Genomic DNA, 18,542 nt, shown 5'->3' on the forward strand with positions numbered 1-18,542 from the left:
GTTTATTAAAGGCTGAATTTATCAGTCAGATAACTGGAGACTGGAAGGAGGAGGAATAACTGAAAATAGGGTCAATTATAATTTAGTTATATAAAACACTGTTTGTAATTTAATTGAGTTGAAGAAAAAAAACAAACAAAAGTGTCCTGGACAAATTAGAGACTTTTCTGTTGAACAGTGGGACAAAATACCTGTCAACAGGTGCAGAAGTCTGACTGGGAGGAACAGAAAACACCTGACTGGAAACATCAAAGGATTCAAACATATTATTTTATCATATTTGTTTGCTTTAAAAATATTTCTATTGAACCAGAATTTAAATATAATTTTCAGAAAATTTCTATTTTTTACTTTTGTCAAATTCAGCTTATTTCACTGGCAGCTGTTTTTCTCCTTCTTTAATGAGAGGTGGAGGTGTGTGTGTGTGTGTGTGTGTGTGTGTGTGTGTGTGTGTGTGTGTGTGTGTGTGTGTGTGTGTGTGTGTGTGTGTGTGTGCGTGGGGTGGGGCGCAACTGCATGTTTAATATCTGCATTTTAAAACATTTAAATTGATAACTGTATTTTGATTATTTTTCTATGAAAATGATTGTACCTGATATTAAAACATAGTTATTCTGCAGTTTTATATTTAGTTTTCCTCTAACACCCCCCCCCCCCCCCAAAAAAAATATATATCTTACATACTGTCAAGATAATTTACCCTCCTCTAAACAATACCTTATTATTATTATTATGAATTTTACCTGTTTTGTTGCAGTCTGACTCAAACCTGGACATTTTACAGCTTTTATTTATAAAGCACCAAATTAAAGTGTGTTTTATACATTTTGTTGATATCTCAGGTTTGTTTTTGTGCACGTATGAATAACTGGAGTCTGTACGTGGAAGATAAAGGTCAGAAAAACAAAAGCTCTGAGAAGAAATTCTGTAGACAAGCTGAATCAAAAGCTCGTCGATGAACACAAATATGAGCGTAAACTTTAATATTGTTTTAGACATGTTGATATTATGAACATGATTGTTTCCAAGTTATTTTATATTGCTCTGATGCACACATTCACATCAGGAGAGAGTAGAAACCAGTTTGTAAAGCCGTGTTTTGCTCTGTAAACCACGCACACAGTCGGCGAAGATGACAACGGCTGTTTTAAAAAGACATTATGACATCAGAGACATCGATGCAAGACTGTACAGAAGTCCCACCAGACCCAGTCATTCATTCTCTGCATCGTTTGGTCCAATTCAGGGTCGTGGTCGGCGGAGTCTGTCCCAGCAATGAGCCGAGAGGCGGGTACACCGGGACAGGTCGCTGGTCCATCGCAGGGCCATATACTATAAGTTTCACAGAAAATATCTGCTCTTGTATTTTGTGTGAAGTGTTGCTTAGAGTCAGACTTTGCTAGCTGATGTTAGCTAGTTTATTCGCAAAAAAGCCTATTTAAGCCTAATTATCTTACCACTGCAAGATGCTGGAAGTGCACACATCTGTGGCTTGCTGTGAATGTAGCTAGTTATAAAAGTACAAATTTAAACATTAAATTATCATTTCTTTGCTCTTCTTTGCAATTTAGTTGTCCTGCAGTAGAGCCTCACTAGCTGATAATAGCTAGTTATTTAGCCATACCATATGCATGGTAGCAAGCCTGTTGAAAGCTGTTTATTGCTAATGCTAGCTGCCTAAATGTTTCTAGCTTGCTGCAAATTTAGCTGACGGAAGAGGTACAAATTTCACAGAACATCAGCATGTATCTAAACTGCTTTACCCTCAAGTTATGTTTTGAGGTAGGAGCTGAATAGATGAACCAGCTGTGCTATCTGACCAGTAGCGCGGGTTTTGAGAGAAATGTTTTTCACCATTGCTGGACGTGCCAGCGCTTGTAGCTTGTTGCAGAGATGAAGTCTTCTATCCATTCATATTCTGTACCCCTCTGCTAGGCCTGTCGCAATAAGCAATAAGTCAATTAACCCCCCCCCCCCCCCCCCCCCCCGCCCAAAAAAAAAAGAAAAAGAGCGTTATAGGTTTGATGGACGCAATAATTTGCATTTTTCTTTTCTCTCTCGCTCACTCTTTCACCCAATGTGAGAGGGTGAACAAGCTTCCATTTGTTCTGCAGTTTCCCCACTTTTCAAAATAACAAATAATTGGTATAGAGACTGCATATAAAAGATGGGCGGAGCCTCCGTGACGTCACCCGTAGGTTTCTGAAGAGCTGAATTGAAGCTCGGTGGGCGGTTCCTACCATCACCATCTTGGCAGGGGCATGCGTGTCGTCTCGCCCGGGAAATACAAATATGGGCAAAGAGGTGGAGCTGAGATGTCATGGTGGATGAGTGACATTTGACAAACTCTGAACTGCCTGTAGCTAAGAGCTAACAGAGCTAACCCAGAGATAACAGGAGCTAACCAGCTAACAGAGGTAAGCGGACTAAAGCTAAGTCACGTTGTTAACCAGCTACAAACCGCGGTTGTCCTACGTTCTTCCTACTTGAAGCAGGAGATTGGGTGCCTGTCAATCAAAAGGACACGCCCCTAAATGTGCCCTTTAACTTTATGCACTTCAGCATAGGATTCACTTTTAACATCCGGAGGTTGCCGCGTAGGTTTAGCACAATATTATTGTCAATAAATTCTAAAACAATTAATTAGATGGCAGAACGCTGCAGGGTCATGGTGGGTGGAGGCTGGAGCATATCCAAGTGGCTATTAGAGGGGAGGCAGGTCGTCAGTTCTTTGCAGGAAAAACACAGAAAGACAAATACCACTCGCACTCAGTCCTCAGAATCACAATCTGACCTAACAAGCATGAGTTTGGATGGTGGGAGGAAGCCGGAATACCCAGAGAAACCAGGCATGCACCACCACACCCCTGTGCAGCCTCAGGTGAAATCTTATTATTCCATTTCATCCTCTGACATCCACTCCTTACTGGCATGGGTTGCTTGTTGTGTTAACGTTTTTCCAAGCTCTAGGAGGGACGACGGGACTGTAGCTCTACGCTGCACACAACCTGAAGAATTCCTGAGTAGTGAAAACAACTCGTATGGCATGGTCCCTCTACTGTATGTTACAGAAAACACGTTTAGATTGTTGGAGGAGGAAAAATCCTGAGACGCAACGTAAGAAAAGTTGTTATATTTAACTCATCATTATTCACGTGCGTCCTGCGTAGCTTAGTGTGGCAACCTGCAGTCATAGACCTTTCATGGAAGTTAACACGTTGGCTAATGACGGCAATATTTGTGTTGTATAATAAACTTTGTTTTGAATCGGTTTATATAATGTCGGAGTTGGACAAATGTTTTGTGTAGTTAGCAGGGTATTCAGTGCTCATGGTCTACCGGAGCAAACTTCAGTTCAGGTTGTATTTCAAAGCTGTTTTCTTATCTTTCAGTCCATTTTTCAGGTCTAAGAGTGGTCTCATGGTCTCTGCCAGACTTGGCCAGTGGTCTGGTGTTGTATGCTAGCAGCTATGACTGATGACCTGCCTTGTTCTTGCTACCTGATGATTACTGGAACAAGTGTTCCGTGAGATGCTTTTGTGTTGGGATCTATCAACAACAGGAGCTTTTTGCAGCAAAACCAGATGCAGCTTGGGATAATTACCACATGAGAGATGAAGACACACAACAGGAAGCAGATTTGTTGCTGTTAGCATTTGCTGTAGGCTTCTGTGAACAAGTTGGCAGGTTGAAAGTGAGCAGAGTCGGTAACTTCCTCCACTGTTTACCTGAACTGCATGGACTTATTAACTGTTTGTGTTACACGCTTCCCGAGGCACTTTGCCAAACCATCCTTTGTGCAGGGTACCTGCGAGACCAGCTTACTGATAACTTTTGTATACTTGACTGTGTGGCAATCCCTCATTCTTCCTCTTGAGTTTGTCATCACCTGTCAGTGGTTTTAATGTTGTGGCTGGTAAAGGTAGCTCACTTCGAAGCCTCCAGATTTATTCTGGTTTCTCTCCAGGCTCATCTCTTCTAATCCAAGGCCATTAAATACCTCCATCTTTTATAATCCACAGGCAGCTTGCATGCAGAAGCGAGGCTCTGCCATCCATAGCTCAATGCTTAGGAGGCATCAGAAACAAACACGCAGAGGGAGTTTAGCAGGATGGTGGTGGATTAAATGGGGCTTTGAATCATTAGACCTGAGTTTGACCTGAGAACACTCTGGAGAAGTTGTGTCTTCACAAACCTTCATTTGCTTTCCTGGCTTTTCAATCAACGTTTACTTTGAGTTTGAGTTTTTCATCTGTCTTGGAATCCATCAGCTACAGACCGCAGCCAGTCATGTGGTCTCCTGGTGTGACTGGAAGATGCTGAATAATGAATAATCTGACCAATCCTTCCTGTTATGTAGACAGATTATTGTTAGAAAGCAGATTAATTTCCATATATCCATCCTGTTGTGTAATCCTGCTCTGGTCGCAGGGGGATGGATGCTCTCTCGGATGTAATTGGGGGAGAAGATACACCCTGGACTGGTTACCAGTCTATTAGAGCTGAGCTCTCAGAGACAGATCACTTCCATTATAACCTAATAAAGACCAACATAACATTTTGTTAAAGAGACAATTTGAAAAAAAAAAAAAAAAAAAGAAAAAAAGGACTTTTCTTACCATTTCTTCATGCATCGGCCTTCAGAGAGTTAAACAGGAGTAATCAATACACGGGGCTTGGGTTTATATCAGGGCAGCTCATTGAGTTTTACGAGGTCCACAGTTCTGCAGGTAGAAGCTCTTTTAATGTGAGTCAAATGTGTTGGAGCAGGGACACATTTGCTATGTCTCAATTTCAGGTCTCCAGGCTTCAGAATGCATCAGCTACATAAGCTGCGGAGTTGCCTACCATGGCGGCTTACCGTTGGTGAAATGACAGCCTTCCTCGCCATAACATCGTTCCCAGCCTGCTGTCGCCTAGCAACCGAAGATCTGAAATTGTACCATGTGATTAACGTTTTGCCGATGCTTTAAGAAATTGGCCATCTCTATGTACCTCGGATGTAGAGGAAGTTATGCCAGAAAGCCTTAGACTACCAGAAGAAACCACCACATGGTTTCTCCATATTTATATAGTTTCAATCCTTTTCAGATGCCAGAATTACCTGGTTAGGTTTAGGCAACTAAAATATTATAGACAGTGTCATAAAAGATGGTGGGTTGGCAAAAATGATTCACCATGAACCACAAGTAAAACCGTCGGTGTGAAATGATCTGGAACTCTGAGATCTTTACGGCTGAACGGATCTCGCTCACGATGCGCTTTAAAGTTGAGGAGAATATTTTGTTTTTGCTCTGGTTTATCGTGGAGCCAATGAAGAGAAGCTAAAACGGGAGAAATATGATCTCTGCAGCTGAATGTGCAGTGTGAAACTCCTGCATTGATATTCGTTTCCATCATGCTCTCTGTCACCAGTCTGGATGATAGAAACCCCACATGGAGGAATATGAGGAAAAAAACTACGATAAACTCGAATAATAACCACATTCAACCTTGTGCTTTATTAGTTTGCGTCCGTGTTGCTTCCTTCTGCATGTCTACTGGTTTAACAGAAATATTCACTGATCCTCCCAGGTTTTATGTTCACAATGACAACTTTTCTGTTTGAATTGTAACATAATTATGGACATTTCATGAGGGATCAAACCATCGTCTTGTTCAACATTCAGCATGTGCCGTGGCGTGCAGTGACGGCAATAAAAGCATGGATTTAATTAGTGCCTCTTTGTCCTCTTCCACACACGGGGATGGTATACAGCAGCCCACCCGGCTTGGCACTGCAGCCTTACATGGACACACACTTCAGGCTCTTGCTTTAACTCCCCCCATTCATCACAGCTCAAGCAGCCAAAACACTGGCTCAGAAACGTGCACGCACTCTGCTGCAGTGGAGATCGAACTCGGAAAACAAAACACTTAGTAAGGATGAAGAGATTTGGATGTGAGGAAAGAGGAGGGGTGGAGAGAAGGATGTGAAAGAAAAGTTCAGCAAGGAAGGAGAAAAGCCAGATTTTACAGCATATATAATATGTATATATTAAGGCCGGCAGTAACCCTGGGGAAATTCAGCAACACAGCAGAGTTACTTTGCTGTTTTGATTTGATGAATATTCATGATTACGCAGAGAGGAGGGCGGGGGGGTTCACAGCATCCTTTTGATGTATTAGTGCTGCAGCTTGCATGTGAGGCTGTTGCAGTGGAGGAGCCTCGCTTCCCACAGAATCAGATTGTACTTGCACAGTAGCTGATGGAGGGGGGGCAAGGTGCGTTTATGAGCAGAATAATTAAAAAAAAGACGCGCTCCACTGCAAGTTTTAATTTTCCACGCAGTTTATTACTAAATAAAGAGAGAAAACTAAATGCAGCCTCCTGTTTAGTGAGGCTTACGTGTTGCAGACAGACTCCAACCCCACTCCTGCCAGACGCTTATCTCATCAAGGGCAGACTTTATGGCGTCCTTGTTCTGCTCTGCAGCCTCTGGGAGCTTTGCGTGGCAACAAGATGGTGGAGATGCAGTTTTCTGTAGAATGAGAGATTCTCTAGAGAGGCGCTCGGATGACATTGAGGGCTTGTACAACCTCTTCCTGGTCACTGAAGCAGGACTTTCTGGTGCAAAGTGCAAAGTCTTGACTCAACCCTATTTATAAATTGCAAACAAAATGTTGCTAAAATGTCGGTTAGATAACGGAAGAAAACTTTCTCCTTTAGGAAGGTGGCTTTTAAACACACACTACCAGTTCAAAAACATCCAAAAAGTCACCTGCTGGATCTAACTAAGCAAATAAGCAAAAACCTCCCATTGGATAATGACTGCACAGACGGTGTTTTAGTTTACAAAACCGTATTTAACCCCAACTGATGCTGTGAGGATTTTCTGATGTCTTAAACCAGCGATTTTCAAACCGGGGCTCAGGACCCCCATGGCGGTCAAAGGTGATTTCAGGTGACTGTCACATCTTTGTAAACACACACACAGACAATCTGTGGAATGAATGCATTCGTTTTTAATGCATAAAAAAACTTATTCTATCTTGAAAGTCTGAACTTTGCATGATGAAAGCGAGAGAAGCTGGTCCACACGCCGTACCAGTTGGTGATGATGCACCAAAGCGTTGCACGCCCACTGTCAGAAAGCAAAGAAGCTGCCTCATTTACGTAATGGATGATAGTGGGTCACAAACACCAGTTTGTTTTCTGGAAGGTCATTTCTGGTTTCTTCAGAATCTTAAACATACATATTGGAAGACCAATCCCAATGCCGTGAAAAAGATATTTATCTGCTTTAGAAGTGTCAACTTACTGAAACTGAGCAAAGAAATCCTCAAAGGAGATGATTTCACAGGTAAAACTGGGTTAAGACCCATCCAGTGCACCATTAGAAGCTGGAACAACAGTGGAAACCATTATTTTCCAGGAAGAAATGTGTCCAAAGAAAAACCTGAAATGATGGCGATTAACTGTTTGGGAAAATCAAACATTGAAAAACAGTGAAAGAAGTAAAAGGATTTCTCAGGAGAGTTTCTGCAGTTGCTCAGGTCTGGGTTCAGCAGATGAAGTCGGCTCATACCTGAAAGTACTGTATGAGCAGATTATTCTATATTACAAGATGGCAACACCAGGATTCATGGAGCTCAGATCGTCGGAGTGGTTCCAGGAACAGGAGATGTCATTTTCCAACCCGAGTCCAGACCTGAACCTCGGTGAGAATCTTTGGGATCTGCTGGAGAATGCTCTTCGCATTGGTCTTACTCTCCCATCATCACGACAAGGTCATGGAGATAAAGGACTGGATGGAAATAAATGTGATGCTGTAGAAGCTTACTGAGGCAATGAAACAGTGAATGTGTGTTGCAATCGAAGCTGAAGGAGGTCTAATGTGCACCCTTTTTGTTTTTTTTCCATGGGCAGTGTACTTTAATGAAAAAGCAGCCAAAAAGAGATCTCAGGACCTCCAGAGCGCCTGTGGAACTATCCATAAAGATTATTGTGAAAGACAACAAAATGTCTGGTTTCTTGAAAGCAAACATAAAAAAATATATACGACTAAGTTAAAACATTTACACGTCTACAAAAGTAGCTCTCCTTCCAGCTGTTACTGGTGGGTTGCAGGAAGTACCAAAGAAAATCTCACCTAAGGTCCACCGCTGTTGGATTGTCCAAAAATGAATCCAGAAGAGCCTCTCGCCTGACGATTGCTGGAATACGCTCCAGCATCACCGCGACCCTCAACTGGACTAAGCGGTGTGGAAAATGAATGTTTCCAGGCAAAGCATCCTGAGTTGCTGAACTGTCTTTTCATTGGATTGTTTACATCACCTTTACAACGAGCCAACCTTACGAGATGTCGTCATGGCCGAATCCTCTCGTAAGGCCGCAGTCATCAGTTCTCTGTAGAAGCAAGTTAAAAGTTTATTTATAAATCTCTGCAGAATGAATGTCTTGGAACTGATAAATGCATCTGCTTGCTTTCCAGTCATCTGTTATAGGCCTCTCATGGTGCTTCTCATTACATGGTGTGGCGCGATTGGCCACTGATCAACTTGGTACGTCTGTTCAGCTTCCAGTAAAGACAGTAGATTCTCTGTATGTCTTGATTATTGGACAGATTTAGCAGAGCATTTATCGCACAGCAGATTTCATGTGAGGGGTTGAAAAACTGAATATGTGTTTGGCGTTTGGCTCAGAAGGCTCCAGAACTCTGCCGTGACGTGGCCTCTGAATCAGTCTGTTGTGGTGAAAAGCCAGTAGAGCTGATGTTCCAGTCAAGCTGGGCTCCAACTCCCGCTGAAGGTCATGAGCTGTGAGTAGTGACTGAAAGAATACGGCTGCAAATACAAGCGGCAGATCGAAAGGAAAGTGAGCTGGTTGAGGAATCTGGTCAGGATGCCTCTTGGATGCTGCCCAGCGGAGTTGTTTTGGACACGTCCAACATGGACAAGTCCTTGAAGCAGACTCAGGAGTAACTGGAGGAATTATGGCTCAGCTAACTGGGGAATTCAGTGCTGTAAGGACTGGTGACAGGGCTGGAAGTTCAGGAAAAGTAGTGGTTAAAAGTTAGTGAAAAACACAATAAAGTAAAAATCTTTTCTCTTTTCATGAATTCACTTTCTTTTCCCGTCAGGTTGGGAGGAAAACTCTCCGGTCCGAGATGGAGTTGCCGGACGAATACCTACTGGCTGAGCTGCAGCACTTAAACGAATCACTTCTTCATGGCAACTTCAGCACCTACAACGAGACGGAGGCGTTGCTGCCGACAGGTGTGAAGCTCACCATCGTGGTGGTCTACATGATCGTGTGTGTCATTGGCCTCGTGGGAAACTTCCTGGTCATGTATGTTATCATAAGGTAAGATCATTGTACCGTCTAAACGGATACAGCGTGATGCTTCGTTGGTCGGTTCACTGCCCGGTCATCGTGTTCATGACGAGCTTGACCGCTACGTAAGGGAGAAAATCTTTTAAATTACTGAACGTGATGATGATGATGATGATGATGATTGTGGACAGAACATGTCAGGTGACTCGTATTTGGGTCATGTGTGTCAACCTCATGGATTTTATTGCAGTAAATGTAGGTGGAACAGTGGATGTTAGTCAGTCGTTGTCGCTGTCTGGTTGTTTGCTGACATTTGCTGATGAATGTGGAGGCTATCTGTGTGTGTGTGTGTGTGTGTGTGTGTGTGTGTGTGTGTGTGTGTGTGAACTCTAGAGATCAGATTCAAAAGTAGTTCTTCATCGTCCTCTTCTGTCTTTTTGTTTTCTTATTCATCAACATCACCTTTGTCTACTCTGTCTTCTTGTTCTTCAGTTCCTTCGTCATTTAATCATCTTTGTATTTAATTTCTTTCCAGTCTCTTTGTTTTCTTTGCCTGTGCTCTTCATCTTCTTCATCTTTGTCTTCTTTGCCTTCTTTTTCATCATTTTCTTCTTTCTCTATTTTCTTCACTGACTTTGTCGTCTTCTTCTTGTTCTTCTACAACCAGGAGTTATAAGTGTCTATTCTGGGAAATAATCACTGGCTGAAGTGAAAAATTGGATCAGAAAAATTCAAACTTACACACTCCGTCAGCATAAACTGTTGGTTGGAATTATTCTAAAATATCGGTCGTATTTTGTGACCACTCCCCAAGCTGGCAACAATTAACCTCCATGCAAAATAACTTAACTCGTGTTTCATACAAGAAAGAAACCTTATCATAGATCACACACAAAAAAATGTACCGACATAAAATCTACCATATAAGATATTTTAAAACAGTACAGGACATATTTCAGTAAAGATAGAAAAAATCTGGGTGATATGGTTCACATAAAATAGCCGTTCAGTTTACTCGTCATATCTGTAGTTTACCGTTTGCTTTTCTCAACGCTTAGTTGTATGAACCGTTGTATTAAGCAGAAAATGTGAAAATGACCAGTTAGCCCAGTTTTAACAGATGTGTGAACAGAGTTGAGTTTTTTGTTTTTTGTTTTTTTGCATCACATGACAGGAATCATCATAAATGAGTATCAAACTACGGAGCCTGTCTAGTGACATTGGAAGAGAATATACTTAATTCGATGACTACACTTAGCTTCGGGGCATTAGCATGTGATACTGGCTACTAACACACAAGAACGAGATAATTAAGTTGTGGTGCTGATTTACTAACATGGTGACAACTCGGCCAGTGTCAGAAGAGCTCTGTACATTTTCCAGTTGGGTACGTCATGAAATGTGACGTCTCTAAGTTCTGTCTGCAATTCTGTGGTGTGAGTCAAGTGTCCTGCTCACCTGCAGTATGATTTTCTGTTTCTTTGTTTATTTGATGGGATATTAAACTGTAGCATAAAAAAATACATTAAACTTGGAAATCCTACAACAGATTTGATGGGGACATCTAAGCCTTGACCGCTGATTTGCACCTTCTGGAGTTAAGGCGTTTCTGATAGTTTTAGGTTTTACATTTAGGGGTTTTATAATCAGTGTCCTGAAACAAAAATCTGAATGCTGCATTATCTCAGTGAGATATGTTGATTTTGGTTGTGTAGTTTCCTTGTCCTGATGTGGATTATTTGGTGTTAGGCTATGGCTAGTGGTCATGATGGTGAGTAGATAATGTCTAGCAGATGTTATGGCTAACAGATGTCATGGGTCGTTGGTGTTATGGAGAGTGGAAATTGTGGCCAGCTGATATGAATAGCAGATATTATGGCTAGTGGGTGTCATGGCTACCGGACATTATGACTAGCAGGTGTCATGGCGAGCAGGTGGGACGGCTAGTGGACGTAATGGCTAGTGGACATTATGTCTAGCGGATAATATGCCTAAAAGACGTTATGGCTAGCAGGTTTCATGGTTTGTGGATATTTTGGATAAAGGACGTTATGGCTAACAGGTGTCATGGCTAGCTAACATTATGGCTAGCAGATGTTATGGTTAGCATACAGTATGGCTAGTGGACATGGCAGTCATACAACTTATCTTGTTAGTATTTTATCTTTTACAGCATGCAAGCAGTTTTACCTTTAAAACCAAGCAGTGAGTTAAATGAATAATTATATTTTGAATAAAAGATCTTTCTTTTCTCCAGAAACATTCCTCCCTCCCTCAACATATCTGTATGTACTGTCCATTAAAGTAGAGGGGACATATTTATATTGATTTCACATTCTAATTTTTTTTTAATGGACTTTTTATTGGAGAATTTACTACAAGCTGTTTTCTTGCCATTAAACCTTTCACCAAACATGCTCATATTTACACTAAAGCAGTTATATGTTTAACATTTTCTCCTGTACCGTACAATTAAAGTGTGGAACTGTGATCTTAAAACAAAGGTGAACTACTGAACTGTTATACCCCCAGAATTCACCAAAAAATATTTTCATTTATGAAAAATCTGACAGTTTTCCAGCCATACTGTTAGTGGACGGCTGCATGATAATATAACACACAATTAACCGCTCAGTCATTGCATCTGACATTCTGGTCCACACACTTCTTACCAGTAAACTTTAATGAGATTCATAATGTGGTGTGATTTACTGGTGGTATTGTGGTATCGGTGCGCACCTACTGTAGCCTGCAGCCCAGGGTCGGGTGGGATTGGCTCCCTTGTGATGCTCTAAAAGCATATGCAGGTGTTGCTAATGGATGGATGGATTAAAGTTTTATTTTTTTATTGATGTCTGCCACTTTTTTTGTTGATCCTTTTGTACATAATTCTCCAATCTGGTTAAAAGCTGTGCTGCATTCAGCAGAGCGAAAGCTCTCTGCCTTCCAGGTTCCTGCTTGTCATTTGATATTGTTGGATGTTCAAAATAAATATGTCAGATGATATTAATCCTATTCAGACACGGACTTCAGAGCTTTCATTAAAGGTTCTTAGAGCAGATTTCCTTTTCTGTGTATATACTGTATAAGTCAATGGGTTTAGAGATCGGTTTTACTTCTCTAAGCTGTCATATAAATACCATTATCCAAAATGACTTCAAGCTAATTCACTTGTTTTCCACCAACAGGCACTTAATGAAAAACGATGCAGTAAACACGCATTAGGTCATGGAGATCAGTGGCCCTCGGTGTTTCAACGAATTACTCTGTATTTTGTGTTTGTTGTTATGCCGTGACAACTTTAAACTATGAATGAAGCTTTTATTTGTTATCTTGACCTGAAAATGCTTCTTCTTATCAGGTCAGAGCGCTCTCTATTTGGAGGAGGAAGAAGGAATTATTTTAGGAAGCCAAGAGGTGCGTAAACATGGCAACAGAAGAGTACATTTCTAATATCCCAAATATCTGTGACTCATCCTCCCAGGGAGTAAGAGTAGTTTAAGCAAATGGTATAAACGATGGATTACACCAAGCACGCATTTATCATGAAGAAGTTGTTTGGAAAGCATCTGTGTTGCCATTTCATGCACAATGTATTCCGCTGCCGATCAGCTGTTCTAATCTCAAAATACAATTAGAGATTATAAACACATGAGATGCCTGCAATGGCACAAAGTAATCTAGCGTACTGTCTGACCAAGCCGTAGCAGGACTCGCTCTACAGGAACTGGCAAGGTAAGCCATATATAGTTTTTCTTTTAGATTATTGGGATAGATCAGAGCTGCCTCATGTTTAGCCGTTGCAGGAGAAAGCAGAGCATTTTAGACAGACACAGAGGAACCCCAAGCTGAGATGGAGATGGATCAAAATGCCCAGAATGACATTTCTGCTGGACCCCTCCCTGTTACAGATACGGGAAGCAAAGGGACACGAGGTCAGCAGAAAATAAGGCAACAGACAAACAGAGCAATGGAAGAGTTGCTTTTTCTGGCATGTTTGAGCTCATTTTCAATCCACACATGTACCCAACATGAGCCCGGCATTGTGCACCATCCACACAATACCTGCTTTTCATCGCACCACCTGCTTTCACACAGCAGAGGTTTGGGAATCCCACCGGAGCCCTCCTGATTGGAACACTTTGGAAATCACAAAGCAAACACGAGCCTCCATGTTTTCTGCAGCGACTCATCCTCTTTTAGCTTCATCTGGTTTGTGAAATCAGTTGTTTTCCCTTCCATCCCCGCTCCAGTTAGCTTTCAGCCCTTCATTACACCTTCATGTAGCATCATCTCTGTAGACTGCTAGCTTTTTGTTGTACTGCATGCAAGTCCATTTTCCTTGGTTGAATACCCCAGATCCTTCACTCTGCTGGCTCTGGAGTCAACACTGATGCTTTCATGCATACTTCTGCAAACACGCCTGATTGTTATGTCACCGTTTAAAGCCCTCTGGCAAAGATTTCATTGGAGGGATCACAGTTTGTATTAATGTGGGACTGAGTCTTGTCACGCTCTGGCTATGGGATGCTTTGCAAGTTGGATTTAAAACCATCACTCCTTCAATTATCCAAATACAAATCCGTAATGGAAACGGCTAAATGTAAAAAGAAAAATTCAAGTATTACGCTCTCATGAGGTTTTCTAGACATGTTCAGATAGAAGTAGATCGCAAATGTGGTGGAAACAGTTTTCACGTTAAACGTCACTGGACGTAACGGGGGTCACGTGACATAACAGGGGTCATGTGACGTAACAGGGGTCATGTGACCGGTTACTCCCATAGATTATGGATGACTTTTGTTGTATGAGGAGAACAGCAGCAGAAGTAGAACCAAAACAGCTGCTCCAGCGTGTTTTGCATGTCCATCCTCCTCAAAGTGGAGTCTCACAGGACGGGATTGTAAGAGAATGACTTCTGTGCTGAATTCACCATTCAGTGGAAACTCCTGCAAATCAGTCTGTTTTGTTTTAGAAATATGTCTTTATTTAGCTAAAAACTGTAACCGAAAGGCAGCTTATAATTGTGACAACTTTAGCAGTGAAAAGTAAATAAATAAAAGAAGCAGAATCCTGTTATGTTGACTTCCACAGGGATGCTGACACCGCCTGCAGATTCAGCCCTCACACTGCGCTGTGTGAACGTTTGACGTTTCTGCTCAGCCTTGAAGACGTTTTTAACTTTTAAAAAGGGAAACGGCGCTTGCATTAGGTCGTCTTAAACAAAAAGCATAACGAAAGAAAGTCTCGGTAGAAACGGCATCCAGTGGAACTTCCGGGTAGCTGTTTCCCCTGGCACGTAGCAGCACTGTTCAGCATGTTTTATGCATTCGGAGCTGTCAGAGCGAAGGGGAAAAAAAAAGTTTTGACACTCAGGAGAAGTGCAGCATAAAGATGCAGCAGCAGAAATGGCGGAAACAGAAGGGTGGACGGATGGGAGCAACATGCTGGAAAGGAGCTGGTTACAGGAAAGATGGAGGAAGTTTAGGAAAACTGCAGCCTGAAGGGATTCCTGCTGGAAAGAGGGTCAGTTTCCATGACAACCGACTGATTACCGTGTTGTTCGGCTGGTGTCGGTCCTTAGGTGTAAAACGTTGGTCAGTTAAGGGAAAATTAATGTCGACGCTCAAAGGAAACTGGTGCAGGAAGTATCCGAGGACGAAACAAACCTACAGCACCTTTTTGGAAAAGTTTTTTGTCTTTCTAACCTGAGTAGTATTTGTATTATAATGTTAACCTGAGCTCTTACTTTTCCACCCAGCCCAACCACTCAGCTGATCCATCTGTTGATCTCCTGCTCCATAATTCCCTCACTCTGGAACAAGTCCTCCACTGGGGACAAGGTCTCATTTCCAACTTTTATGACAGATTTGCTTCACAAAAGAGTGTTTAGGGTTTTAAAAGGAAGATGAAGACAGTTTGGTGAGTTTTTATCTTAGTCATCGTTTTTGATCCAACATCCAGTTTTAAGACTGGTGAGAAAAGCAGGAAAGATGTCTGGACTGACAGGACTGGCTGAGTGACAGTTTGGGCCGTGATGAAGTCAGAATATACAATCATTTCCAACCCTGAAGTAAAGTCCCTGATTGCAGATCATCATGACAAGCTGCTGGAGGAGAAAAGGAATTCCGACTTATCATGTGTGGTAATGGGATCAGTTCCCTTACCCTGAGTGCAGTAACAGTCGGTTGTAGATTTTGCATCTCATATTCATGCAGCTGATTGGCGTATGATGCTTCCAACAGGGCTGCAGCTTCAGTGGCTGCAGAAGATCACTCTGGTATGACAGGAATGCGCTGAGGATATGAAAAAAAGACCTTTGTTTGGCCTCAAATTAGTCCTGGCCAAACCTTTGAAGACTCCAGAAAGGGCATCTGGTAGAACTGAAGACCCAAACCTCAGGATCAGATCCCAGCTTTCGCAGGTGATGTGGTTCTCAGGCCAAGGTCGGCTGGTTCCGCTGGTAACAAACGGATCGGTCGGAAGTTGTTCTCCTCCCTCCAGATTAGGAATGAGTCTTGTGGAAAACAGAAGAGTTTTAAGTATCTCAGGATCTCGTTTACAAGCGAGGGCAGGATTACATGAGAGAGATGGAGATGGATCAGAGCTTCGTCAGATGTCATGAAGATGCTGCTTCAGTTGGTTTTGGTGAAGAGCTGAAAGCCAAAGGCCTCGACTGAGTTGTCCACACTACGATCCAACCAGCAGTGATTATTTCCTCCCTCAAACATGAACTAATTAGAAAATGTAGAAATATTGTTACTTAAAATAGATAACTCCTGCAGCTGCTCGTGTTTGGCAGCCCTTCCTGTTGCCTTTGGTTGATAACTTCCTGTATTATGTGTGTGTTATGTGTGAGCGCCACCCAACAGGTGAGCATGTGAGTCCTTAAACTTTTGGCAAACAGGTGACCTGATGCTGCTGTCTCATTGGTCAAAGACTGGAGTTGGGATCTCCAACGCCGGTGCCCTGCAGGAATTGAAGCAACACACCAAATTCAAATAAACGGTAGCTGGGAAAGGGATGTCTGGGCGTTTCTGTTGAACCTGTTGCTGTGGCAACCGTGTCTCGGATAAGCAGAAAAAGAAACCCAGATGGATCTTTCCATTGCTACCGCTGAACTTAGTTTGTTCCAAAGTGCAGGAGACGTGAGGCTGTTAAGTGTTAAAGGTGTTAAACGAAGATGACATGGAAAGTGTGAAGAAGAGACAAAGCTGCTGTGTAGTGCGTCAAAGTGGAGGAGGAAAAGAAACAGCGGCGTGAGACTGCCATGTTACATAGTTATTGTTTATATTTGATTTTTTTTCTCCCTATTTTATCACAGTCTTTATAAAAGTCTGAAAAATCGTTAGTATTACACCTTTATTTCCTGCTTTTTCATTTTCCTTTTATTAGCATTATTTTTTTCAGTTTATTTACACCAGACTTTTGGTTTCTATTATATCCCTCATTAAACCCCACGTCTGATTCTAATTAGGATTTGGAAAGAAAAATATGAAGTTGCAGAACACGTGAGCCAATTAAACTGATCAAACCCGGTTCCATAGTTCTTACTCTTCTTTTCTTTGTCTTTGTATTCATCTTCTTCTTCTTCTGTCGATCTTCAGTGAGGGTTGCTGTCAGTGTAATTACACATTTGATTTGGATAAGTTGAGAAGAAGGAAAATGAAGGTATAGGGGTGAGCCTCCGGACACACTGCCTTCCAACTGGCCTTTGGCATAGACAGTAGGAATGTTATCTGCTAGTTTGATCATAATAACTTATTGGATGATTCTCAATTCTTCCCCTTCCGCCTTCCACTTCGCCCTATCCCTCCATATTGCCAATCATGTTGGGGAAGGGGTATCCCAATTCTCCTTTGGACAAAGGCTAAAGGGGAAGGGTGAGGGCTACACACCCCTTAAAGTGAAGATTTTCCAGGACCACACTTCATTGAAGAAGGGATAGAAGCGCACGACTGCCAATTACTAGCTCCTGTCCAGCGCGTTCACCAGCAACATGTCTACCAATGCTGAAAAAGAGGTTTACACATTTAAGTATTTTCAGCATGAAAATATGATTTAATAACAAGACTGAAATTACGGCGTTTTATTTTACCATCGTATGTTCTGCTCTGTGACAGTTTGCTACCGTTAGCACAAGAGGCTAGCATGTGCTGAACTGCTGGTTAGATATATGAATACATAAAACCACTGTGGCTGTTTTCTTTGAGTGACACTCATATATATATATATGTTGTAACATTTCCTCTACTTTTGTGCACAGTGCTAAATTGTATCACGTTTTAACCAGGGACACCAGAACACATGAGGGCACTTATCCACTACAGAGCAGAAAAAGAGGAGTTTATTGTTTACATTCCTGTTCTTGTACTAATTTCTGTTAAAAAGCCTCTATTAACTTATAATTACATAAAGAAGTTACACGTGCAATTCCCATGTTGTAAATACAATGTCTGCAAAACAACATTCAAGGGACAGTAGTTCCCGTTTATGCAGTTTACACAGCATTAACATTTTTACACAATTACTACTACAGTCTGTATTTATATCTACATTTAAAAAAGAATCAAGCTATGCACATGTATCTCATAGACAACTTGTATCTGACCCTCGTAATGGAACGCATTGGGCTGATGAAAACAAACAAAAAATGTCTACTTTAATACAGAACATTCATAAAAGAGGTGTGGTTGGAAGGGAAGGTGACTGGCCAACAAGCAGACAAAAAATGAGAGATATACCGGTTGCCTAGACAACAGAAAGTAGCACGGCTGACGACAACGACATCTTGGAAAACAATCACTCATCGCCTCTGTTTGCGTTGCAGCTAGAGTGCCGCAGCTTGATGACGTCGTCACGGTGTAGTGGTGTCCCATTTCTTAGGGGAACATTTTCACCACTTGACACTTACCCCTCCACTGGGGGGCCGAGGGCTAGGGCCAGGGGAAGGGGTAACAGATAGAATTGAGACTTAGCCATTGATTTAACAATCCGGCCCTGCGATGGACTGCCAACCTGTCCAGGTGTACGTGCCGCTCACCCAATGACTGCTGGGATAGGCTCCAGCTTCCTTGCGACCCTGAACTGGACTAATCTGTTTTGGAAATGGACGTATGAGCGGAAAACAATTTGATGTTTGTCGATATCTCACACAGTCACCATCTGATTTTGATTCACTTCGATCTAAGATCCACGGATTGATATGAAACGACGTCACAGGTGA

At 42.0% G+C, this 18,542-nt stretch overlaps 1 protein-coding gene across 1 annotated transcript in view; it reads left to right on the plus strand.

The window, feature by feature from the left end:
- Positions 1 to 9,149: 9,149 nt before the first annotated feature.
- oprl1 (opiate receptor-like 1) overlaps positions 9,150 to 18,542 on the plus strand; it is a gene marked incomplete at both ends in the record, with an annotated part of 93,865 nt that continues 84,472 nt past the window's right edge. The window contains one exon of the mRNA XM_079239382.1: positions 9,150 to 9,346. Within this exon, the coding sequence (XP_079095508.1) occupies positions 9,150 to 9,346 (197 nt within the window). The remainder of the gene's footprint in view (positions 9,347 to 18,542) is intronic.

Source organism: Telmatherina bonti, assembly GCF_933228915.1.
Source record: "Telmatherina bonti genome assembly, chromosome: 4".
Classification (NCBI taxonomy): Eukaryota; Metazoa; Chordata; class Actinopteri; order Atheriniformes; family Telmatherinidae; genus Telmatherina; species Telmatherina bonti.